The following is a 26,029-nucleotide window of genomic DNA, read 5'->3' on the forward strand; positions in this document are numbered from 1 at the left end:
TTAAATTATCCTCTCCGTCATAACAAAAACCATGCATCATATAGAATAGTTTAGTGTAGAATTGCATTTAGCATAGAAATCATGCATCATCTTTGCATAATTTCCATCATTTTGGCCATTGAGGACAATGCCCATATTAGTGTGGGGATGGGAATTCTAACACTTAACTTCTATTCAAAAACCATAAAAAATTGAAAAATTTCAAAAACCGTAAAAATTTAAAAATTGAAAAATCCAAAAACAAGTTCATTTCCCTTGTATATATTGTCTTGTGTATATTGTGTTTGTTTCATCCTTGTTCACTTTGATTGACTACGCCACATCCGAGACATGAGGATATTGAAGACCGCATGGTATGATCTTTCCAATCTCCTTTTTCCTCTTTATGTTAATGACTATGTGGCTTTATTTTGATTGATGCGGTAAAACAATGTGAACTTAGGACTTGCATTTAGTTTATTTGTCATATTAGTTGGTAGAATCATTTGCATTAGGATGTATAAATGTTAGTTGCATCATGGCATGTAGTTGCATGTTAGAAAATTTTGCGAAACCGTCTATTTGGGAAGCTTGACAAGTGTATTTAGGCCCTAGTAGATGCTTTTTCTTCTTAAGACTTTGCTTGTTAGAATACTTGTAAAACACCCTAGGATGTGTCATGCTAGTATCCTTTGACCCATGGATTAAGGCCTAGTCAAGAGTACCTTGTGGTGTGATAACTCCTTGGCTACCGTTTATTCCAAGGTGACCCTTGAAACCATGCATACTTCTATCATTCATCCATGTTCTACCACATTTTTGTCAACAAAAGGGAATGGGCACAAAAAGAAATCAATTTGAGTTCAATGAAATGAAAAATGAAAGAAAGTTTGCAAAATGCATCAAGTGAAAAGAGGAGCAAAAATAGAACTCCTAAAGCTTCAAATACAAGGCACCCTCGTTACTAATTGGGGTGACTTTGAAAATGTTCAAAAGAAAATGCAAAAAAGTTGTCAAGTATTGAAATGCCAAAAATCAAAAAGAAATGGCAAAAAGAAAGTGTTCTCAAATGTCAAATGCCAATGAAATTGGGGGGAAAAACAAAAACAAAAGCAAACTCCCAAAATGAAACTCAAATATCTATTGATCCCTTTATCCATCGTATCCATTTTTGTGCATGGTAGAGAGGGGACGACCCTTCTTCTTGTCTAGGCAAGAGGGGGAATTCATGCGATCCTCCGTGTTTCTAACACCATAGGGAGTCTACTCTTGACAAAAGCATTTAGCGATTGAGGACAAAGGTACCCTAGCTTGACACATTTTGGAGGTGATTTATTGGTATCCTTCTAGGCTTAGTAGTTTGAACAAATTGCATCTATGAAGGATTGTGTACCCTTGAATTGTTTCCCTTGTAGATAATTTCCGCCACTTAGATGAGGAAAGTGGCTATTCTTTTGTAGATGCATCCATTACTTGATTTTGTGTGCTTTAATGTTTGGATGTGTCGCCATTTTGGCAAGACCCACCTTGCCTTGCAAGAAGGCATCCTACCTCATGGTTGTCTTGTTGTGAGTTGAAGGGGCGGAGTGAGACCCGCTAATTGTCTCATATCGGCTATTATTATTAGGTTAGGTTAGTATTGGTCCTAGTCTTTGTCACCTCTTTACTCGGGACGAGCAAAGGTTCGGTTTGGGGATATTTGATGCGACCATAATTGGCGCATATTTAGCCCCAGAATTACCATTGTTTCTATGCTTTTTAGTGCCTATTTGGGTCATTTCTTATCTTTAGATCTTTGTTTTGCATATTCTTTGAGATTTTGATCCCTTGGTAGGAAAGGAGTAAGAATCTTGCATTTTCATGGCAAAACGAGGCTAAATGGATCGTATTCAATGACCAAGCATCAAGGAGAGACAAGACTAGAAGGCCTTTGTACATAGCTAAGTAGAAGATCAATGTTGAGAAAGGATCCTTGAGTCCCCAAGGAAATCCCCAAGGATTCTATGAAGAAAAGGGAAGAAAAGAAGAAGGAATGACGCTGTAGAAGAATCCGAACGGATCATCCATGATCCGTCCGTCCGCCACTCAATCCGGCGTCCTTACCCAGATCCGCTCGGATCCCCAGGCCCAATCCGAGCGTCTTACGCCTCGATCCGCTCGGATCGTCCATGCCCCATCCGTCCGTCTCGACCTCCATCCGCTCGGATCACGATCTGACATGGTTTCGTCCTTCAAGTTACAAAATGGAGACGCCCTTCTCTCATTGAATACCGGAGTCTCCTTGCTCAACTTAAAAAGTGTAATTACTAGTTTAACCCTTAGTTAACCCTAATGCATCCTTCCTAATTTTCACTATAAATACCCCATTAGTCTAATTAGAGGAGCATGTTCTTCTTATCAATAATTAGTGTAGTTAATATCAATCAAATCTCTCTTCAATATTGTAATCAAATATTAATCAAGTTTTAATCCAAGTTTTAGTTCCTTAATCTCTCTCTTGTTCTTACTTTATTTTGGGTAATTGAAGATTATTTGGGTTATTATTGGGAGATTGACAACCTCTCAATCTAGGATTCAAGTACTTCTATTATTCTTGCTTTATTATTGGAATCATTAGTAGGTATAATCTCTTAATCCCTTTTTAATTATTGCTAATTACTTTCATTTATTCATCATGTTTCATTATGTTAGTATGATTGACAACCTTTCTAGCATGATCAATATGATAATGAGTGAGTAGTCTCTTAGCTAGGGTTTAATGGGTGATTAGGGGAAACCAACATGGGGATGATTCATGCTTAAATCAATATGCTTTCATATCTTATTTGCTTGCTTGTTTTGATCTTAATACATGCACATGTTATGTTTGATGAAATGCTAAGCCTATGAATCCTTGCATTTATTATCATCTACTATCTCTTCAACTTGACTTGTAAGACATAACCCAACTCGAGTCTTGTTAGACCATGCATGCATTGAGTAGGAAAGATTAAGTCGACTTGTAGGTGTTGTACAATCTATGTGATTCGGCTCCGGGACCCAAACTTTCCTAGGATCGTAAGATATAACCCAACTCGATCCATCACAACAATAATTGCTTGCTTATAATTTGAGAACATGTTTGTATGATCATATCCCATGAATCCCCTATGAACCCATGACACCCTAGTGCTTTTAATCAATTGTTTACACCCTTATTTCATTTACCTTGTTAGCTTATTTTCATTGCTATTTTAGTTTAGTAACCTTCTACATCAACCCAACTTGTGACACCCCTAGACACCCCTAGTAGCAATAGAAATCTTCGTTTTCAATACCCGTCCCTTGGGATCCGACCTTTACTTGCCCCTTTACTAATTGTAGAGTTGTTTGTGAAGTATAAATTGTGTTTTGTATCGACCATTGACCAACGACCACATATGCTTAATTGTGAACACCAAATGGCATCGATCAAAATCCAAGTTCTGGGATGAGAACGCCTACTGCAAATACCATAGAGGCAAAGGGCATGATACAGAGAAATGTTACAAATTAAAACATGTCATTCAGGATATGATCGAAAACGGGAAGTTGTTCCTCTCAACCTTTAACCCACGAGGTAGCTTAGGCAATCCTCATGGATATACCACTTATCAAGAAACTTTTCTTGACTATTACCCTTCCAGTGTTCCCAATAATGAGGACGGGGTGCTCAAATGGGTGAATGCTCAAAGCCAAATGCCGAAGCCAGTTGCTGGAAGGGAAAATGTTCAAGCATGGGTCGATGATTACGAGTCTAGTTCTAGGATCGAGTCAAAGTCCGAGCCCGAGTCTTAGGTTTTCTATCTCATATTTGTTCTAGTAACTTTCTTCGTGTCCATTTTCATTCCTAGTGACAACCTGGGGGCTGTCCCACGAGTCACATGTCTTCTCAAGTCTATGCTAAATACTTTCATTATTCATTTCAATAAAAATACAATTTTCAATCCACATATTCTATCATATCTCTTCCTCTACCCTTTTCCTGTGACAACAAGAATTGGTTTGAGACATTTTTTAAAAACGAACAACAACAACGCATGATAGTCGATATGAGTGCACTTAGACGATGTTCCATTCCAAGTTGTAGAGGACCTGAAACTCCGTGTTCTTTTCTTTACCTATTCCATGTCCGGCAATAGAAACCACAATATAACCCTAGTCTAGGACGAGCCTATCTCAAGAGATTCTAGGACGAATCCAGACCGTCTCCCTTGTTGACGATCCATGACGGAAGGCAAGCCCATTCCCCACAATAAACAACCCGTGTTACTAAAGACCAACCCGTTTCACACTAAAAGGTGCTAGTCTGACCCAAATCCGTGGATGCAAGAAAATCCAAAACGATACGAGCCATAATCAAAGACCAAAGGCTCAATCAAGAGAAACTGGTGTCAATATCCAAGGCCGCATTTATGTGCGTAATCCAAGACAAAAGAGTCAAAAGAAGAAGGCTCAATCAAGCAAGTCAATATCAAAAGTTAAAGTTATCTTCAAAACCTGAATCAAGAATCTGAGCAAAAAGCCGAGATATACTCTAGACCAAGAATCTGAGTCTGAATCAAGAACAAGCCTGAAATCAAATGCTAAACGGAATACTGCTGAAATCTATATAGAATCATGACATCGATGAAGATGGTCAGCTAGCACCCTCACTTAGCCTTTCACATAAAACACCCTAAGTCCTTCTCGAGACCGTTACCAGGGAGGTAGTTAGGAATTTTGAGAATCCTCTCAAGCTCGTCAAGTATACCTATCCTTTAGGGCCAAGACATGGAAACTTGAACCCACGTCATTTTAACCTACCTTTATGTGCTCAGGCTACATCAAGCTAGAGACTCCATTTCCAAGCCACATTACAAGCCAAAACCCCATAAAGCCTTAACTCCACAAAAATCAAGCTCCAGAGAATTGCTCATCAAAGCCTCTTATTACCGAGCTCCACATTCCAAACATCCAATCCAGTTTCACCTTGACCCATACACGGAGTCTTCAAATACTTTGCTACCTAGAACGGGACATACCCATATCATCCTTAGGGTCCACTATGTGTGCTCACACGACAAGGAAATTTTTACAATTTAATTATACCTCTTTGGTCTATGATCAGAGGGAGTTATCTCAAATCGATTCTTCGAGTCACCAAAGGAATACTACCTTCCTGACCCATGCACTTTAAGGTCCTAACAGCATAGCTTAGGAACACACTTGAACTACGAGCATGGTTTGATTTCACCTCTTCAGGTGGATACGTAGGCAGTCCTTTCTTACACAAGAAGGATACAACCACAACACCCAAACAAAATTAACCAAAACCTCAGAACTACGATCTGGTTTGATTTCACTTCACGTGAATACGTAGGCAGTCCTTAAGGACACAACCATCCCCACTTCCAACTTTCAATCTCAATTATCAACCACCTCAACCATCAACTTTCGACCTCTGTTTCAACCTTCCAACCTCAATTAACATCCCTTCCACAACCAACACCTCTATACTGGGGGCTCCTTATTGTCGCCCAGCCTCTTTTTACCAAATTCCAGAGTCATCTTCTCATCCTGGGGGCTTCTCTTCCAAGATGTCACCCTTCCTTTATTCATCTAAGTCTAGCTAGTACTCGGTCCGGACAATAACAAAGATCTTAGATCAATTCTCCAAGTCATCGTGCCTCAAGAGGGACCTCTTTTACAGCAAACGGTGGTGAAAGAAGTCTTAGTAGACAGATGGTCCATGGCTCATGCCTTGCTTTTATATGCCCCCATATTTCTTGCGATTCTTCTACCTTTGGAACTGATACGCATTGTCACCCACACTTGTCTAGGGGTTGCGCATACTTAAGCAAAGTCTGTCAAAGTCATCCCTGTGTCACGTCAAATCTAAGTTAGCGCCGCGTCGGTCAAACCTAAGTCCACATTTCGCGTCACGTCCGTATAAAGTCTACGTCGCGTCAGTCACGTGTCTAGAGCCCGTTTGAATATGCATAACGCATTACAAGCGATAAATTTCTTTAAACAACTTTTAAAAAGAAACGACTTTTGCAAAACCTATGTGTTTCCTCACTCGAGGTCCATGTGATAATTGTTTACGTGCACATATTAGATTCTTGTGTGGCTACTAACCATGCAGGTAAGTATCAGAAGCAGTACTTTATCAAGACTTCGCTTTCAACAACGAGCGGATTTTATCTGACGATGTTTCGACACACCCCTATTCATTTTCCCAGTAGCAAAGATATTTTGCATATTGCTCAAATCCTTATATCCAGTAGCAGATATTTTGCAAAGTATTGCTCAAATCCTTATATCCAAATAGCAGACAAGATATTTTGCGATTGCTCAAATCCTTATATCCAAATGCGTAGTATTTTGCGATTGCTCAAATCCTTATATCCAAATAAGTAGCAGATAGTATTTTGCGATATTGCTCAAATCCTTATACCCGTACGACGATATTTTGCGATATTGCTCAAATCCTTATATCCAAATAACAACAGTATTTTGCGGTATTGCTCACTCAAGATTTCTCCCATGACGATCAAGATGTTCCTAGTCGTCAATATAATCACCCAACGAGAGTTTGCTTGAGGACGAGACAGCGATTCCCCAAAGTCATCGCTTTATTCCCCGGTGAGAGTTTGCTTGAGGACGAGAGACAGCGATTCCCCAAAATCATCGTTTTATTCCCCAGTGAGAGTTTGCTTGAGGACAGAGACAGGCAGATACCCCCAGGCGAACCTTCATACCACCCTTTTCAGGATAAACCTTCATATCTTTTAGGTAACCCTTTTCAGGATAATCCCTTCAGATCTTTCAGAAACTTACCTTAATCTTTCAGACAACCCTTCAGACAATCCTTTATTTCTTCAGACACTTCAGAATAATCCTTTCAGTAACCTTCAGATAACCCCTTTCAGTCCTTTAGAGAGAAGTATCCTTCAGCCTTCCCTTTGGAGAGAATTATCCTTCAGCCTTCCCTTTAGTGAAAGGTAGCCTTCAGAGTTTAGCCTTCAGAAGTATTAAGAAGTTTCTTCAGTATCCCTGTGACCCCTAATGCCTTGAGACACCAAGTTATCTTCAGACCAAAGAGTTTCGCCGAAGCGTCTTGATCCCGTTTCACCCGGGGTATCTCGGGTATGGTTTCTTCTTATGGTTGGCGAGCTTCCTTACATAGTCTAATGGACTTTAAACGACCCTCCCCGATAGTCGACGGACTCTAAAATGTTCCCGACGACAGTCCTTGGTTCGAGACCCCTTGAGCGCCTCGCGTCGCTATAGTCGTCAGGTTGTAATCTTCGATTGACCTGATGGCTATACTTTGACTTTCGCCTTGTCCAAGCCTCGGTCAAAGTGGGGGCTCTGTAGACACCTCGTTTCTACACCTCCCGAAAACCACCCGGTGATGATTGGGCCGCATGTTTGATACGCGGAACGATTTGTGACAGTTCGTAAGATTATCGTCAGGTGATTGCTCAAATATTAATGTCGACCTCTTAGTTGTCATCTACGTCCCGATACGGTCGTTTTGGCGATAATTAGAGTACATTCGGTCCGGGTCAAAAACCGTCTTCATTTCCTAAAACCGTCAAATCCCGAGTCAAAGCAATGTGCTTGTCTACCTAAGGTTAGGATGTCATAAAATGTTGAGATTATATCTCATTTTGAGTCTCATGTCACTTCATTAGGCTAAACTAAAAGTTTACATTACGAAATGTGCATTTCATTTAGTTAAAATGATAACCCGACCTTTAGGCCCGCTTTACGAGGTGATAACGACTTTTTTGGGTCAGGCCTATTTCACAGAAAGTTCTAGATCTTTCTTTTAGCTTTCCAACGCCACCGAAATCACCTTATTCCGAGTCTTGTAGAGAAAGTTATGCCTAAAATACGACAGGCTGTCAAACGCGCTTTCTCGCGCAGAGGAACCTACCCGGGAAAGGACGCAGCAAGTGCTGCGCCTCTTCCAAGGAACGGAACGCATCTGCTGCTGCGCGCCTTTTCCCAGGGCTTTCTTTTTGTCCAAGTTTCCGTGTTTTAACCTAAGTCGGTTATTTCCGGATATTTCCTTCCGTATCCAACTCTTACCATAATTCCTTCACGTGATTAGTATAAATAGGAGCCTTCGTTCCTCATATTTCTCACGCGAGTGTCCGCCCTTCTCTTCTCCCTTTGCATTCTAGACTTTGTTCTTACTTATTGGCGCCTACGTGCTTGAACATTCGACCACGTAAGCTCGGATCCTTCCGAGTACCAGCCTCTCCGTTGCATGACCGACCAATTTGACCAACTACACCAATAATCAACTTAATTAATCAATCGTTTTCCTCTTACGAGGGCACTCTCTTTGCATTCGCGTCGAGCATCACTAATCGATATCTTAGTTCTTCTCGTTTCGTCAACATGTAAGTCTGAGGGTGTATAATCCTTATTTATTTATTGTATTTTTAATTATCGTATCACAATTGTAAGGTTTACGTCGAAAATACCATTAAAACCGATTTCTAAAACCGTCCTTAAAACCTCTTTTTACGAATTTCCAGAAGATCGACGATCGAGAAAAGACGCAAAGAATCTAACTGCGCCTCTTGAAGGAGCGCGATTCTGCTGCGCCTCTTCGTGAGGGCCGCGATTCTCGCTTCTTTTCTTCTTCCTTCGTCCTCTGTAATTCGTCTTTGATTATTTGTTTTCACTTGTTTTCTTTGATTCTTCGGTACAATAGTTTAATAATCATATGTATCTTTGTTAATCATTCATTAATATGTTTTAATCATTATAAATCCGACTTAAATCCCAAATAATCAATATTTGCGGGTTTTCGTCATTAAATTCAATTCCGGGTTGTAGAGATTCAATTCGTTCATATTGGGTTTCTGAAATTCGTCTTTGATATAGCTTTCATCTGTTTATTCGCATGTTTATCGCATATTCGTCATATATCATCATGTTTAGACTAGTTAATTGATTTCAATAGAGGACTCATTAATATTTTTCACTAATTAATCGTTCATCATGTAATTAATCCGTCTTAATTCCGTCTCGTTCATGTTTCTTGTTTTTATGACCCATTCATATGTTAAATAACTTGTTAATCACTTTCATCCGAGTAAATAATTTAATCCATCATTAAAATCACCAATTAACATTAACGGCTTGCGATTCGGCTTCACGACGGTCGAGCCAAGGAACAGACGCGCGTCTGCGCGCTATTCAAAGGGACGCAGCTCTGCTGCGCTTGTTCTGGGCCGAGTTACGTCACCCGAACTCCGTTTACGCTTTGACATAGTTTAATTAGACTACGTATTAACTAACTAATATCCGTAATATCGCTAGTTTTTGTTCGTTTATTCATTCTTTTTTCCTTTTTTCTCAAATCATCCGTTTTAAAGGTATTTTCGACATAAATCGCCTATTTCAATGTAATTATTGTAATTTTCATTATTGTAATTTTCTATCATTGTAATCTTTATTGTTTTGTATGCTTTCACATGTAAATGAGCATTAAATCCTACTTTGACATAATTGTATGCCTAAACTAATTGTTCACCGACTTAGCCTAATTCTCACATGTTAGGATTAAAACTTGGATGTTGCATTGCATGCATATAACCGACGATATATCAAGTACGAATAACTTCCCTAATCATTAGTAGAGGCCGCTATCGAGGCGGGCGGGATTAGGTGTTCGATCAAAAGAGCTTCCTAATACGTACCCTCACCCCTTACTCCAGATCTCCGTGAGCACACGTGTTCATTGGCATCCACGAGAGTCATTCTAGACATAGAATGCTAAGGGTAACGATTGCTTAGTGTTCATGTCACTACTTTGTGTCTTGACATGACACGAGGTATTCGAACGGTTCCAATTTCCCATAAAAATTGGTGGCGACTCCATACAAAATGCAAACGCTTGTTTCGTTTCTCACCAAGCGCCCCCGTGGGCGGCCCGCTGTCCACACCAATTAGCCTTTTCAAATCAAATCAATCAAATCGGGTTGATTTTGTTAGATCTACTTTTGACTTTTGTAGCTTATATGTTTTATGTAGGTGGAATTAGTAATTATAATGTAAAATCGACTTGTAATCAGACCTGCTAGTTTGGTAAAATTAACTCGACCATGAACAACCCGAGCCGTACCTGACCCGATAATTAATTTTGATTAGATGATTTAATTATTAGAAGCCGAAATTAGGTTCAAGGTTAATTTGGCCAAGTAAAACCCTACCTACCATTCAAAAATGGAGGGAAACTCAACTATACAATCATGTTTCATGGAACTCAAACTCTTCCTTTTTCCTCCATTACTGAGTCATCTACCGATTCCCTAAAGCCATGCCTAAGGAAAAGCTTAAGTCCCCAGTGAACCCATTGGCTAAACAATCCGAGTCCGGATTCGAGTCGGGCAAGGAGCTTGAAGTAATCGACCCACACGGGTTCGGTTCGCCTGATAATATGATCTCAATCAAACATTCAAGAGATGGGTTTGGTTCCAATTTGATGAATTTAATTGATGAAGATGAAAAAAGTTCTGATCTTGAGTTTGAGGTGAAAATTTCTTTACTTTTTAGGGTAAAAATTGGATTCTTTTAATTCAAGTTTTTGTTTCAATTGCTTTGATATTATTAATCCTATAATCAATTCAATATATATTATGTTGGGTGATCATTATGCGGATTTAATTTAGGGCTCCCTCAAATTGCAGGGTTAGGGGGGTCGGATATACGTAGTTTTACCCTTGTTGGCCTTGTTTTGGAATGACCCAAATGAAAATTTTGATCAGAGTTAGAAAGGTTGAATCTGAGGTGATATGGAGCAATTGTTTACAATTATTTTGAATGAAAGATGATTAATTGAGGGTTTTATGTGATTGTTTGATGACGGTCATTAAGCTTTGTTTGCCAAAGCTGGTGCATCAGTTATCTTGAAACATTAGGTAAAATGTGTGTTTTGAGATTTTAGATTGATTAATTAATCAAGGGTTTTGTATGGTTGTTTGTATTGTGATGGATAGTTGGCTCAAAATGAGATAAATTTGGAGAAGTTGCAAAGAATAGCTAGTACTGGATTACCTGGTGGAGGGAGCCTCCGAGCAACTACATGGAAGGTAGGTCATAATACGTTGATTTTCGATCTTATGATGACACTTTGAATCTATGTTATTAGTCCTTGTTAAATGCAAATGGGGTTCGATAATTTTATAGTCTGATTTAGCTTAATTGTAGTGCTTATAGTGCGTTGTGCTAGGATCTATGGGATTAGTGAGTTTGATAGGTTATGTGCATATGTTGTTTGCTGTAACATTCTGTCATTCGAGTATCGATTATTTGGACACATTTTTCTCTATTTGACCATGTGTCAGTGCGATGGTGCATACATATATGAAGCCTTAGTTTGATGATGGGATCAGTCAATGTGTGTTGCTTTAGCTTCAAACTCTTGGCAAATTGTTAGACAGCTAGCTGGTTGCCTCAGTTATCGATTAACTGGTTGCCTTAGTTTGATGATGGGATCAGTCAATGGATTGAATTAATGTTCTCGGTGGTTAAATGAGACAATTTTGAAGCATGGAAAACATTCTATTTTCAATTTGTTGTGACGACAACTTTTTCAGGTTGATGTTTTTCAAACTTTCTTCCTGCTGTAGTATGTCCCCATTTCCAATGGAGCCAAAAGTTCGCTATTTTTTTTGTATTTTGATTATGATGAAATAAGAAACATGACTCGCTAAACTTGTTGTACCTCTTTTTATTGTGAAGTAGCAATCATTCAATGTGATTCCAGACATAATTTTCATATTAAGAAACAGTCTCTTTGTGTTATATATTAACATAGTGATCACTGGGTATGACCGCATACATCCGACCCTTTTAACCCAGCATTTTTGTGATATTTTTTTCTCCCTGTTTTAATAGTTTGAAGCTTTTAATTTGGTTGGATTTGTACGACTATATTGGTAAACTTTTTTCGGTTCTTGTTGTTTAAATGTACTGTAATAGTTGATGTTCTGCAGCACAGCTTTTGAAACTCCTCTTTCTTTGACTTTCTGATGACAGTTATTGTGTTTGATATATTAATGATTTCAGCAGGGTTCCTGATTTGATCTATTACATTCTTGCAGCTTCTCTTAGGGTATATACCTCCTTCGAAAGACACTTGGCAGAAATCATTGAGTGAGAACCGTTTGAAATATGCGAAGCGCCGAAGCTAAAAGAAGAGTTTCTTCTTTCTCCTGTAAGATTTAACTTTTCAAGTTCATTGGAAAATCCGAGCCTATTTACGAGTGCTCTTTCTGCCTTGAGTTTCTGTTGAATGAGTTTTTTCTTTCATAGGCAGTCACAACATTCAAGTTCTAAAGAGGCTTCAATCTCTGCTGAGTATGGTGAGTCTGATGACCTTTACGATGGCTCACTCAGAAGATATGATGTATCTAATGAAGATCATCCACTTTGCCTTGGGGAAGCTAGTGTTTGGAACAAGTTCTTTGAGGTACACAGACGATGTTTGAGATTTTTTTTACTCAAGTTCCGCTCAATTTTTATACGGTACAGTCACAAAAGCAGCTCATTAACTCTAGATTTTGTTTTCAGTAAATAAAACTACATAGGCTATGAGAATTAAAACTAGAGCGAGAATTAAAATCTCCAGCCATTGCTTGCTTATTGGATTCCTGAATAACTTTTACCAAAATCCAAATGTTAAACCCGTTTCCCTATACCCGTCTCCTTATCTGATTTCGGTTCCGAACTCTCACACTCACTGTTTAGATGGTATATTTCTAATTTCGCTTTTATCAATGAAGTTATGTTTTCTTATATTCATCAAAGAGCAGTAAACGTTTTCAAAGTGCTTCGAAGTGTGATTAGTGGTTTACCTGATAATGGGTAGAGAAAAATGGGTAGTTATTACTTATTAGTCCATGGATTGACTGCCAAAACAAATGGGCCACAAAAATAAGATTTTCCTAAACTAAATTAATTTTATTGTTAATAATATTTACTTAATTAATTTTGAAAATCCAACATTCTCCCACTTGGCCCATTTAAGAAAGAGAGACTTCATATACGAATCATAGGACGAATTCTATAGGGCGAGAATTCATCTTCCATGTATTACGATATAATTAGTCCCTCACCACTGACACTTAACTTAATGAATAAACCATATGTTTACTCTAGGTCAAGACATATTAATGTGTTTACCACATTGTTTTCGTACTTTAGTCTTAAACAATTTAAAGGCATCAAAGGCTTGGTCTTTGGAACGAAGTAAGTAGATATACATATATCGTGAATAATCATCAATAAAGGTAATAAAGTATTTCAGATCATTAGCGTTCATGTCCGGACAACCTATATCTATGTGTATGATCTCTAATAGGTCAGAACTCCTCTTAGCACTTTTCTTAGAAGTACCCCTTCCCTTACCTCTCTTAACCCTCTCAATGGAGATGTGTCCCAATCTTCGGTGCCATAACATGGAGGAATCCTCATTCATAATACATCTTATCAAACCAGTATTAACGTGTACAATGCTTTGAGTGGTATCATCTTGCAAACAAGGGCGATATAAATTATCTAGCCATTACGAATAACTTCAGAATTTTTGAAAATGCTAAAATCAGAGTATGAAAATATTAAAGGAATATCCAAAAGGTAAAAGTCTAGAAATTGAAATCAAATTCTTTATAAAATTCGGGACACAAAAAGTCTTTTCTAAATACAAAGTAAAACAATTACTAAGAATTAAATTGTACGTCCCAACGGCCTCAACATGTGAACCTATCTGGTTGCCTGAATAGATAGAACTTTCACTCCCCACTAGTTTCCACAGTTTTGTCATACCCTAAGGTATTCGAAACATGGATTGTAATACCAGTCAATTCACCATGTATTATGCTTAACATTAACCATATTTCATAGCCAATTGACGCAAGAAAATTACCTTTCTTTCTTAAGCCAAGCCTTAAACTTAACATAGTCTTTCTTCATGTGTCCCATCTTTTTACAAAAGAAACATGAAGACTCCTTAATGACTTGCCTAGCGGAATCTTTCCCTTTCCTTTATCTTTAGTGTGACCCTTATACTTCTTTGTACTAGATGATTCTTTATTAGTACTAGTTGTTAGGTGTACCTTTTCACCCTCTTCCATCAACAATCTCCCCTCCTCTTGAACACACATGGTCATAAACTCATTAAATAACCATTTATCTTTATGTGTATTATAAGAGATCTTAAAGGGACAGTGAATCCCCACTTAAGGTTTTGGAAGTCACCATATCTGACTATTTCCTCATACATTTCATTTTGTTCGTTCTTCTTCCACAAAAATATGCCCCTTTTAAGATCTCCTACAACGCACATAAAGATAAGTGGTCGCTCAATAGCTTATGACCACGTGTGTTCAGGAGGAGGGGAGATTGTTGATGGAAGAGGGTGAAAAGGTGAACCTCACTACTAGTACTAATAAAGAATCATCTAGTATAAAGAAGTATAAGGATCATACTAAAGATAAGGTAAAAGGAAAGATTTCAGCCGAGCAAGTCATTAAGAAGGAACCTTCGTGTTTCTTTTGCAAAAAGAAGGAACACATGTAGAAAGATTATGTTAAGTTCAAGGCTTAAGAAGAAAGGTAATTTTCTTGCGTTTGTTTGCCATGAATCTAATATGGTTAATGTTAATCATAATACATGGTGAATTGAGTGGTATTAGAATCCATGTTTCGAATACTTTTAAGATATGACAAACCTGCGGAAACTTGTGTAGTGAAAGTACTATGTATTTAGGCAACCAAATAGGTTGACATGTGGAGGCTGTTAGGACATGCAATTTAATTCTTAGTAGTGGTTTTAGTTTGTGTTTAGAAAAGACTCTTTATGTTCCGAATTTTATAAGGAATTTGGTTTCAATTTCTAGACTTGTACCTTTTGAGTGTTCCTTTAATTTTTTATACTCTAGTTTTAGCATTTTGAGAAATTTTGAGGTTATTGGTAATGGTTAGATAACTTAAATCGTCTTTGTTTGAAAGATGATACCACTCAAAGTGCTATAGTTAATACTTGGTTGAAAAGATGTATTATGAATAAGGATTCCTCTATGTTGGCACATCTCCATTGGGAGGGTTAAGAGATTAGTAATGGAAGGGGTACTTGGTACTCCAGACTTTCGGTTCTGATACTTATGTTAGTTGCATTAAGTGAAAGCAAATTAACAAATCTAAGAAAGGCGCTAAGAGGAGTTCAGAGATACGCATAAGTATTTGTTGTCCGGACATGAACGCTAATGACGCGAAATACTTTAACACCTTTATTAATGATTTTTCATGATATATGCATCTATTTTTCATGATATATGCATCTGTAATTACTTCGTTCAATTGTTTAAGGCGAGAGTAGAGAAACAATGTGATAAGCACATCAAGATCGTGAGAGATATGGGTGAGTACTGAGTATTATGGTAGATACACTAGATAGGGGTGAGTATTAAGTATTATGGTAGATACACTAGAGATGGACAAGCACTTGGTATATTTGTTAAATTTCTTCTAGAGCATGGGATTGTTGCCCAATACACTATGCGTGGTTTCCAGACTAAAATGGTGTAGGTGTAGCAGAAAGAAGGAATCGGACATTAATTGATATCTTGCATAATATGAGAAGTAATGTTAAACTTCCATCATTTTTGTGGCTTGGCGCTCTAAAAAAGGCTGCATATATATTAAACCGGGTTCCTTCCAAGGCTGTTTGGAGTTATTCAAAGGTTGGGAATTGAGTTTTCAACATATACGCATTTGGGGAGGCCCATCTGAGGTGAGAATTTACAACCCACAAAAAAGATTTTTAGTGGGTATTTCATTGGATATGCAGAAAAGTCCAAAGGTTATAGGTTCTATTGTCCGTTTCATAGCACCAGGGTTGTGGAATATATTTTTTGAGAATGACTTAATAAGTGGGAGTGAGAATATTAGAGAAGTTGAATCGGAAAAGTTTCCTCCTGAGTTTTAACGCCCCTAAAGTTCCTAAGAAATTAAACGCGGGACCTGTAGTTAAGCTAGATCAACCCTTATCCGTGGTCCATCAACCCTATAACTAAATGGGAAATACATAGTTCAGGTTGTTTATTCATGTAAGACCATTGTAGACAAGACATGCTCCAAGTTCTGTATATGTTTGCTAATCCGTGACAGTGCATATGCTTACAGTACACTCAGGTTGAAGAGCAAATTGATCGAGACCTGCAGCGTACACACCCAGAATTGAGGTTCTTTTCTGGGGACTCCTCATTGAGCAACAAAAATAAGGTATCTGAATTTTGTGCACTCTTATACATTGCCATTTTATATCCTTTTATTCTTATTGACAATGTTGTCAGTATGCAACTATGCATTGAAATTAAATCTTGATTGTATGACATAATCAGGAATCAATGAGAAACATACTTCTTCTGTTTGCGAAGCTCAATCCTACGACTCGTTACGTGCAAGGGATGAATGAGGTTCTGGCACCAATATACTATGTATTTAGTACTGACACTGATGAGGAAAATGCTGTAAGAAAACTTCTTTCCTTTCAGCTGCTTTTGTCTTTTTCTTTCTCTTTGTTTGGCTTTCAAGTTCTGTTTTACTAACAAGAAGCTCTTTTATCCTTCATCCTGATTATTACTCAATTTGCTTCATATAGCAGCTCGTCAGATTTCCAGCCTGACCATTGCTAATGAACTGAGATACGATACAATTTCTCCAGTGAGATGGGCTCATTATAAGACGGTCATGAGTATATGACCACTTGATGAAAATTAAGTGACCCCATAGATATATCAATTAGTCGTTTGTGAGATCGTCTCATATAAATATTGTAGAGACCAATCTAATTCAAGTAGTTACCGGGTCTATATACTCATCTTCTCAACCGACTAAAAAATGGAACTAACACATGATTGCCTCCTAATATGGATCAGTCTCTGTGATGAGACGATCTCTTACGAGAATTTGTTAATATATAGTAATTTTAATATAGTCAGCGGCTTTTAGTTAGTCACCTTTTTCATATTGCGCATTATATAATGCAGGTCAGTGCAGAAGCAGACAGTTTTGGATGTTTTGTTCGACTCTTGAGTGATTCTGTTGATCAATTTTGCCAAGAGTTGGACAATCATAGCTCTGTCGGAATCCATTCTACACTCTCTAGGCTCCATGAGATGTTAAAAGCCAACGATGAGGAGCTATGGTGGCATCTTGAATTTCATAGCAAGGTAACTCTTCCTGAAACTCTTTAAGGCATGATATTAAACATATGCGTTACACGGGGTATGAGCAGTTGCATGCGTTACTTGCGTGGAGGATTTTTATGTTAATTAATGCACCTATATTGTCCGATATGTTAAGGGCTGGAAAAAAATAAGGCTTATATGAATAACCGATATAGGGAATATTTATCTTGTATGAAAAGACTGATTCATGACATGCTAATTACTGAGATTTGGTGATGTTGGACATCGGTAAATATCCAAAATTTTGACTCGGCTTGACTCGAATTTTGGACGACGGTCTTTAAGAAAATGAGGATACGGGCATTTTTGAAATATACTTCTCAAAAACAAGCTGCAATAGACCTCGTCATTAAACACCTACCGTGATTCATGATCGTACTGCAGTTTAATACATTGGTTCTGTACCTTTAACGGAGAGATGTAATGGATGCTATGATTGGTTATTTATATGCATTCATGTTGGAGTGAACCTAACGTACGTTGGCGACTATATGTAACAGGTTAATCCTCAATTCTATGCATTCAGATGGATTACATTACTACTCACTCAAGAATTTCCATTCAATACTGTATTGAGAATATGGGATTCACTTTTGAGCTGTCCTTCTGGTGTTCAGGTCTGTATTTTATATTGTTCTTATTACTTGTTAAGAAAATCTCAACGCAGTATTTGTTCTGTATTACAATGTATGAATTCATTGATTCATACTTTATTTTACAGGACATGCTTCTACGGGTTTGTTGTGCAATGCTACTATGCATAAAGAGAAGACTACTCGAGGGAGATTTTGCAGCCAACTTGTATCTCTTACAGCATTATCCTCAAGTTGACATTGAACACCTTCTCCAGGTAGCCCGCGATATCAATCCCGATTCTTCTACATTTCGTTTGTCGCTTTAGGATCATTTCCCTGTTCCTGAGTACCTTAATAGTCTTAAACCCTGTTAAAGTTTGTAGTAAACTAATCAAAACTGATGAATATTGAATAAGAGCCTAAATCATGATCAACATGTATAAAACTAAAGTACTAAACAAAAGTGATCAACTTCTGAACTGTCATTTGACACATTTCACTTTTCTCTTCCATCATTTCTCATGTTAGCTGTTAATAGTCGTCATCTATGCTACCCATTCAATGTGGCATCCACGTGTCAAGTCACGAGTCGTGAAATTGGGTATGCGAGTTGATATGAAGAGTCGAAGTAACATTGATAGACGATTGTTATATTACCGCCTTCCATTACTATGAATCTATGATAGGTTATTCAGCATTTCAGGTGCGCGTCTTCGTCTTGTATATAAAGAGTAAGTTCTACTCCCTACTTTTTACTTTGAAATGCGATGGAATAAAACAAAATGATATTCTAAACAGTATGTGACGTTTATGTTATCAAATATCAGTCCGTCATGCACTCGTGGACATAATTTTTGCCAAGGTCGAATCTCTCTTAGAAGTTTGAAAACTATTCATCAATAGTAGATGAGTTTAAGTTTTGCTTGTGACAACTAACAATCTTGTGACCTTTTACATCCCATTTTCCTTCTTAATATTATTTAAATTGGGTGTGAGACGTTACGGACTTTTTTATGGGGTTCCTCATGTCATGTATGCATACTTTGCGTGGCTGCTAATTTGTTGTGATTTCACTTTTTTTCTCTTTTTGTTTTGTTAGTGGAGGCTTTCTTGGAATTAATCATACTAGGAAGACTCAAAGCACTAAAGCCTTAATGATTTTTTTTTTTTGACAGCAAAAAGTTAAGATTTAAGGACCTCACCAACTTTATTCAAGCTCCTTAATCCAAACTACTAAACTGGTTTAAATATTTTAAATTTAAATCGAATCTAATTATTTTAATAAAGCAAGACAAATAGGCTATGGTGTATATTTCGAATAATTTTTTTTTTTTTTTTTTGGTACAATGGATTAAAAAGTTTTACAACTGTTCTTTTCGGCTGAAACGAGCGGAGTTTAATTGAATTGAGTTGAGTTGAATTGAAGTAAACTGAATGGAGCTGAGCTGAAGTGAATGAAGTTGAAGTAAGAGTTAATTTTGTGAAGAGATGGGTTGAACAAAACTAATTAAAACTAAACCGAACTGAACTAACACAAAATCTCATTTGTGACGGCACGTATCCGTCACTTTGGAGTGACGGATACCATTTTCCCTCACAAATGACCCAAATAGAGGAGAGAGGGAAGCACATGGGGGTGCCCCCACCTTGTCCCCCTATCCGTTTTGTGAGTGGCATTATCCGTCACTTACTCCAACCCGTCTTCAGCAAGACTAATTGACTAACTAAATAAAGTTAAATTATATTAAAATGAGGTGAAATTACTGGAAAAACGGGGCCTATTATGATAATACGTCTACTTTAGATACTTTAATGCATCACCAAGTAATAATAACCATTTTTAATATCTAACCACGAAACATTCATGATTTCTCACCTACACTGAAGCACTTACCTTCTTGATTCTCATAGATAACTTGACTCTAGCTCAAAGTATCAAGTCCGTGGCTCTACTCTCTTTGTCTCAATTATTTGTTTTTTTTTTTTTGTTATAAAGAGTATTTTAATCAAATGCAAAAAAATAATTGAGTTAATCAATCATATTACGTGTAAGAAGTTCGTTATATGATAAACAAATCACAAATTCTTATTTAAGATAGGTATGTACGGGTAGACTCATAAAATACCTTTCACAAAGAATATAAAATGTAAATAAATGAATGGAATGAAAAGAGTAACAATATACTTAAAGAGTAACAAAAAGTTTGTTTCTTATATTTAAATAAATGGATTATGATAAATAGATTATTAAAGTTCTTAATATTAAAGCGAATATATTCATTTTAAGCACAAAATCTCATTTGTGACGGCACGTATCCGTCACTTTGGAGTGACGGATACCATTTTCCCTTACAAATGACCCAATTAGAGGAGAGAGGGAAGCACATGGGGATGCCCCCACCTTGTCCCCTATCCGTTTTGTGAGTGACATTATCCGTCACTTGCTCCGACCCGTCTTCAGCAAGACTAATTGCATTTTAAGGGAGACGGAATACGAATAATCTTAGACTCATGAATCATGATCCTACACTGATATGTTTTGCACAAAAAAGTTGATTGGCAGTAAACTCGTGTACATACAGACATACAGTCAATGACATACTAGTACATGACAAATAACAATAATACATCTAGAATTCAGGCTTACGCACTTACATACCGACATATAGTTGGACTGTTATGATTAGTCCACGTGGACCAATGATAATGTAATGTGATAAAGTGGGCCATACTAATTTATGTCCACTTAATTGCTGCCATATCTAAATATCTGCATTATTTTGGACCAACCACGATTCACGTTTCTCTCGTTACCCATCCGATCCACTGCATCTCTCTCTACTTCTTAAGATGATGTGTATTGTCTCTTACTACTATTCAAATCCTGATAAGACCGTCTTACATAAAAATTATCTGAAATAGTCCGTTATAGAATATTTTGAGACTAATACTACTCTAAAACAATAAATTTTATTATATGGTTGATTTTTTAGTATTAAAAAGATCTAATAAGATATTTCTCACATCATCGATGTTTAGTTTTCAAAATAAGATGATTAACTAGACTTGCACTAATCTTGACGCTGTTTTGAATTTGAGCCTTAACTTAAGACGTACTTAAATTTCAAGATCAATGTCAAGAGTTATCCAAAAAATAATTCACATAATTTTATTATAACGCAAATAAAAGTTAAGTCATTTTCCGTAAATTAAATTAAATTGTAGACGTACCACTAACTTGAAATAGACTTTTAAGACAACTCTATTAGCATTAATATTCTTCATTTCCTTTGTTAGTCCCCACATTCAGCTAAACTAATCTTTCATGCTTGTATAAATATAAATGCATACTTTTCATGCAACTTGGACTTCATTATAATCTTCTAGATCACTTTTTAAAGGTGATTTCATATCATTCCATAGTTCATCCATCTTTGCTTCTCTTCACTTGCAACAAGTGAAGAAAAAAACCAATTTCAAAACTTTATCACTTTGTTTCAGGTAATTAACATAAGATTTTCATGCTTTGTCACAAGTTTAGATCACGTTACATACTCTTTCCGTCTCAGTTATTTTATTAACCGTGAGGTTACAGTATTAATCAAACGTAAACAAAGGATTGAGACGGATCAGACTGGAGTATGTGTTATATTTTTTGTTTCAAAAAATTATTTGGAAATTCTTAACATTATCTCTTTGTTTTTTTTTTTGTTGAAGATAAGTCTATATGGCAAAAATACTACTTCATGGAACTCTTCATGTCACCATATATGAGGCTGAAAGGCTCTTCGGCGGTGGCGGCCGCGACCTCTTCCACAAGGTATATATGTGTACCCTTAATTAAATTGTCATTAAGTTTTTAATTATCATAATTTATTTTTGAGCTGCAAAGTTCCCTGTTCTTCATAGTTAGTTGGGGTCATTAGACTTTGATGTCAACTTTTTTAGTCTATGGTTGGTGGACAGTTGAACTACTATTTTTTTTTTTTTTTTAAAAAAAAAAAAAAAAAAGATCTTAAAACTAAATATTATAATCAGTTTGAGATCTTCTTAGTGTAAGATGATCACAATTCACAACTACTGATTAATGTTTCTCATGTTATTAGTGAATGATTAAGAACAGGTTTTCAGTTAGACGGTCTGATACAAGAATTTGTATATGTTCGTTGTGACAATGATTTGATAGTAAGATGGTCGTATCCAATAATTGAAATTATATATGTATCATTCTTAAAAAGTTGAATAGAGATCTAGGATTTAGACTTTAGATGATACCTACAGAATATGAAGTAGTTGTTTGTCTAGCAAACCAATTGTGCAAGTTTTGCTCATAATCTTATGATCATTTAGTTCCCGTGATCAACTCGTCAATGATCGATATATTTTGCTAATATATCCAATAATTGAAATTTAGTTAGTTGATTAATATACTTCATCTAGTATAAGTCTTTAGTCTTAGTCTTCAGTTATATTTGTTCATTTTAACTTTACAAGCAAAAGTTAGCAATATTGATGTAGAATGATTGTTGATAACAGTTGATCGGGACAGAGGGAGTAGAGATTTGAATAGTATATAAATCGAGTGATTAACTTAACATAATTAAACCGAGTACATGATTCAGACGTATGCTCTACAATTAAATGGACTATATTGTAGTCGATTATGAGTTAATTACCGATTATTAATTCCATTGTTATAATGATTTCGTTTCAGATGAGAGAGGGAGTAGAAAGCCTAGTAGGGGATGGCGCTGGGAAACTCTACGCGACAGTAGACATTGAGGGAGCTAGAGTTGGTCGAACCAGGCTCCTCGCTCACAAGGACTCAAACCCGAGATGGTACGAGCAGTTCCATGTCTACTGTGCTCATATGGCCTCAGATGTGGTCTTCACTTTGAAACAGGACAATGCCATTGGAGCCACTCTCCTAGGACGAGCCTACCTTCCCGTTAACCAAGTCATAAGTGGGGAAGAAATTGACACTTGGCTCGATATCCTAGACAAGGAGCGGAAGCCTATACATAAAGGGTCTAAAGTCCATGTTAAAGTCCAATTCTTTGATGTCACAAGAGATATGACTTGGGATAAAGGAATTAAAACACCCAAGTTTCCTGGGGTACCCTACACTTTCTTCCCTCAGAGGAACCTCTGTAAGGTTACCTTGTATCAGGACACTCACGTGCTCGACAGCTTTGCTCCTAAGATCCCGCTTGCTGGTGGCAAGTTCTACGAGCAACATCGTTGTTGGGAGGACATTTTTGATGCTATCACTAACGCGAGACACTTGATTTACATCACTGGTTGGTCTGTTTATACCGAGATTACCCTTATCAGGGACCCGAGGAGGCCAAGGCCTGGTGGAGATATGACTTTAGGTGAGCTCCTTAAGAAGAAAGCCATGGAAGGTGTTCGAGTTTTGATGCTTGTTTGGGATGATAGGACTTCTATAAAAGGGTTCAAGGAGGACGGACTAATGGGGACCCACGATCAAGAGACGGAGAGCTACTTCCGTGGCAGTGAAGTGCATTGTGTCCTTTGTCCCCGGAATCCTGACAGTGGAAGGAGCATCATTCAAGATATTGAAATCGGGACTATGTTCACCCACCATCAAAAGATTGTGGTTGTTGATAGTGAATTGCCTAATAAAAGGCCCGATTTGAGGAGGATTGTGAGTTTTATCGGAGGTATAGATCTTTGTGACGGGCGATATGACTCACAAAACCACTCCCTTTTCAGGACTCTTGATACTGTTAATCATGATGATTTCCATCAACCTAACTTCCAGGGTACCTCGATTCAGAAAGGTGGACCGAGAGAGCCATGGCACGACATCCACTCTAGGCTAGAAGGCCCGGTTGCTTGGGACGTGCTTCAAAACTTTGAACAAAGGTGGAGGAAGCAAGGTGGGAAGGATCTTCTTCTTAACCTCAGAGAAATGAAAGCTATATTCATTCCTCCATCTCCTGTTACATTCCCTAATGATGACGAAACTTGGAATGTGCAAGTTTTTAGGTCGATTGATGCTGGGGCTGCCTTTGGGTTCCCCGATGCCCCAGAAGAGGCCGCTAGATTTGGGTTGGTAAGTGGGAAGGACAACATCATTGACCGAAGTATCCAAGATGGGTACATCAACGCAATAAGACGGGCCAAGAGGTTCATCTACATTGAAAATCAGTACTTCCTCGGTAGCGCATTTGCTTGGAAACCAGATGGTATAATTCCAGCTGATATTGAAGCCCTGCATCTTATACCTAAGGAGCTCTCATTAAAAATTATTAGTAAGATCGAAAAGGGTGAGAGGTTTACGGTTTATGTTGTGGTCCCAATGTGGCCTGAAGGGTTTCCTGATAGTGGTTCAGTTCAAGCTATTTTGGACTGGCAAAGGCGAACCATGGAAATGATGTACTCTGATATAACCCTGGCTCTTCGAGCCAAGGGGATTGATGCTAGTCCCAAAGAGTACTTGTCGTTCTTTTGTATAGGTAACCGTGAGGTCAAGAAAAGTGGAGAGTATGAGCCGACAGAGCACCCTGAACCTGGTTCGGCTTATAGTCTTGCTCAAGCTGCTCGGAGATTCATGATCTATGTCCATGCTAAGTTGATGATAGGTATACCTCATTACTTTTTTTTTTACTTTTTTTTTTGGCAGCTGTAAAATAAAAGTTTTTATACAGATGACATTTGACTCATTTGGTCAAATGCACAGAAAGTAACTACATCGTACTTTAGACTAACTATTTTGTTGGACATGTTTCAGTTGATGATGAGTACATAATCATAGGATCGGCCAACATAAATGAAAGATCAATGAACGGAGCAAGAGACTCGGAAATAGCCATGGGAGCATACCAACCAAACCAAATAAATCACTTAAATCAACCAGCAAGAGGTCAAATCCATGGGTTTAGGATGTCATTATGGTATGAACATATGGGATTACTCGATAACACGTTCCTTAACCCGGAAAGTGAGGAATGTTCTAAGAAAATTAATCAAATTGCTCAAAGGAATTGGGAATTATATTCTTCTGAAACCTTAGAGCATGATCTTCCTAGTCATTTGCTTACTTATCCAATCTCGATCACTGAGGAGGGAGACGTTGTTGCGCTTCCTGGTACCGAGTTTTTCCCTGATACTAAGGCTAGAATTCTTGGTAAGAAATCGGATACTCTTCCTCCTATTCTCACTACCTAAGAGGGAGTTTTTATGTGTGTGAGACGAGGCACAAGATTAGTATAATAATAATAAATAAAACCATGAGAGGGGGATTCGAATTTGTGACTTCCGAGTTGCTCGGTTTTTTACTAGTATTCACCAAAACGTGTACTGTGTAGTAGTTGCTTCTGTAAAACTTGTGATTTTCTGTTTGATGATTATTGTATTGTACTCCGTAAATTATTGTGTGTGATATCATCATTTCTTAATTATTTTGACTGATTCACGAAAGTCATGCAACATCATTTTACGATATACTCGTAGTAGAATACAGGAAATAGGAATATACGTTTTTAAAAATATGTGAAATTCCAGGGAGAAATAAGATGTATTTAAACAAATAAGTTGTACAGAGTATCATATAATCGGGTAACGGCTTTACGCACGACAAATTGATTATTTAGACATTTTGTTCAACCTAATTGATTTCAATATTCCTAAAACACAAAAAGAAAAAAGAAAAAAAAAACAAATTGGGTATGTTTTGGAGCTTATAAGGAAGACAAAAGAGGAAAGTGATGAGGAGGAGTCTATGAGGTCAATTATGGAGTATGGACCTTATGGTGACCAAAGATAGGCCCATTATATTATGTATCAAGGGTATGTTTTGGTCAAGGGTATGTTCTATGGAGGACATGGGGGATAATGTAATATGATCCGATCTTTGGAATTCGGAATAAAGGGTAAGAGTTTGATTAATATTCTCCAGTTAAAGCTCTGTTTGATAAAACTAGTTAAAATGGTAGCTGAAAGCTGAAAAGATATCTGAAAACTGAAAAATTAATTGAAATCTGAAAAGGTAACTGAAATTTGGAGCTAATAAGGTAAGTGATTATATAAAAAAAAATGTTTGGCAAATTAACTGAAATGGTAGCTTATTTTGGTAAAATGACGTAAAAGAATATAATAATTATTTAATGTTATAAATTGAAAGGGTAAAAAAGGGAAATAAATTCGGATAAGGTATCTAAAATCTCAAATG

General features: G+C 37.3%; 2 protein-coding genes across 4 annotated transcripts; both read left to right on the top strand.

Moving 5' to 3' along the window:
* The first annotated feature begins 10,194 nt into the window (after nt 1–10,194).
* LOC141597404 (uncharacterized) lies at nt 10,195–18,661 on the top strand. 2 transcript variants are annotated; one of them, XM_074417860.1, is made up of 10 exons: nt 10,195–10,537; nt 11,004–11,096; nt 12,111–12,223; nt 12,322–12,478; nt 16,191–16,289; nt 16,409–16,537; nt 17,057–17,239; nt 17,758–17,874; nt 17,979–18,107; nt 18,519–18,661. In XM_074417860.1, exons 6-10 carry the CDS (start codon nt 16,415–16,417, stop codon nt 18,558–18,560), a joined length of 594 nt encoding a protein of 197 aa, XP_074273961.1. In that variant the 5' UTR covers nt 10,195–10,537; nt 11,004–11,096; nt 12,111–12,223; nt 12,322–12,478; nt 16,191–16,289; nt 16,409–16,414; the 3' UTR covers nt 18,561–18,661. The 2 variants fall into 2 exon arrangements, with proteins under 2 accessions (XP_074273961.1, XP_074273960.1); XM_074417859.1 differs by lacking the exon at nt 18,519–18,661 and having other exon boundaries at nt 17,979–18,347.
* Nucleotides 18,662–21,115: 2,454 nt separating this feature from the next.
* Nucleotides 21,116–25,227, top strand: LOC141597403 (phospholipase D alpha 1-like). 2 transcript variants are annotated; one of them, XM_074417857.1, is made up of 4 exons: nt 21,116–21,333; nt 21,550–21,652; nt 22,547–24,440; nt 24,590–25,227. In XM_074417857.1, the coding sequence occupies exons 2-4, from the start codon at nt 21,560–21,562 to the stop codon at nt 25,024–25,026; spliced, it is 2,424 nt and encodes an 807-aa protein (XP_074273958.1). In that variant the 5' UTR covers nt 21,116–21,333; nt 21,550–21,559; the 3' UTR covers nt 25,027–25,227. The 2 variants fall into 2 exon arrangements, with proteins under 2 accessions (XP_074273958.1, XP_074273959.1); XM_074417858.1 differs by having other exon boundaries at nt 21,196–21,333; nt 21,555–21,652.
* Nucleotides 25,228–26,029: the final 802 nt, after the last annotated feature.

Source organism: Silene latifolia, chromosome 8 (assembly GCF_048544455.1).
Source record: "Silene latifolia isolate original U9 population chromosome 8, ASM4854445v1, whole genome shotgun sequence".
In the NCBI taxonomy this organism is placed as follows: domain Eukaryota; kingdom Viridiplantae; phylum Streptophyta; class Magnoliopsida; order Caryophyllales; family Caryophyllaceae; genus Silene; species Silene latifolia.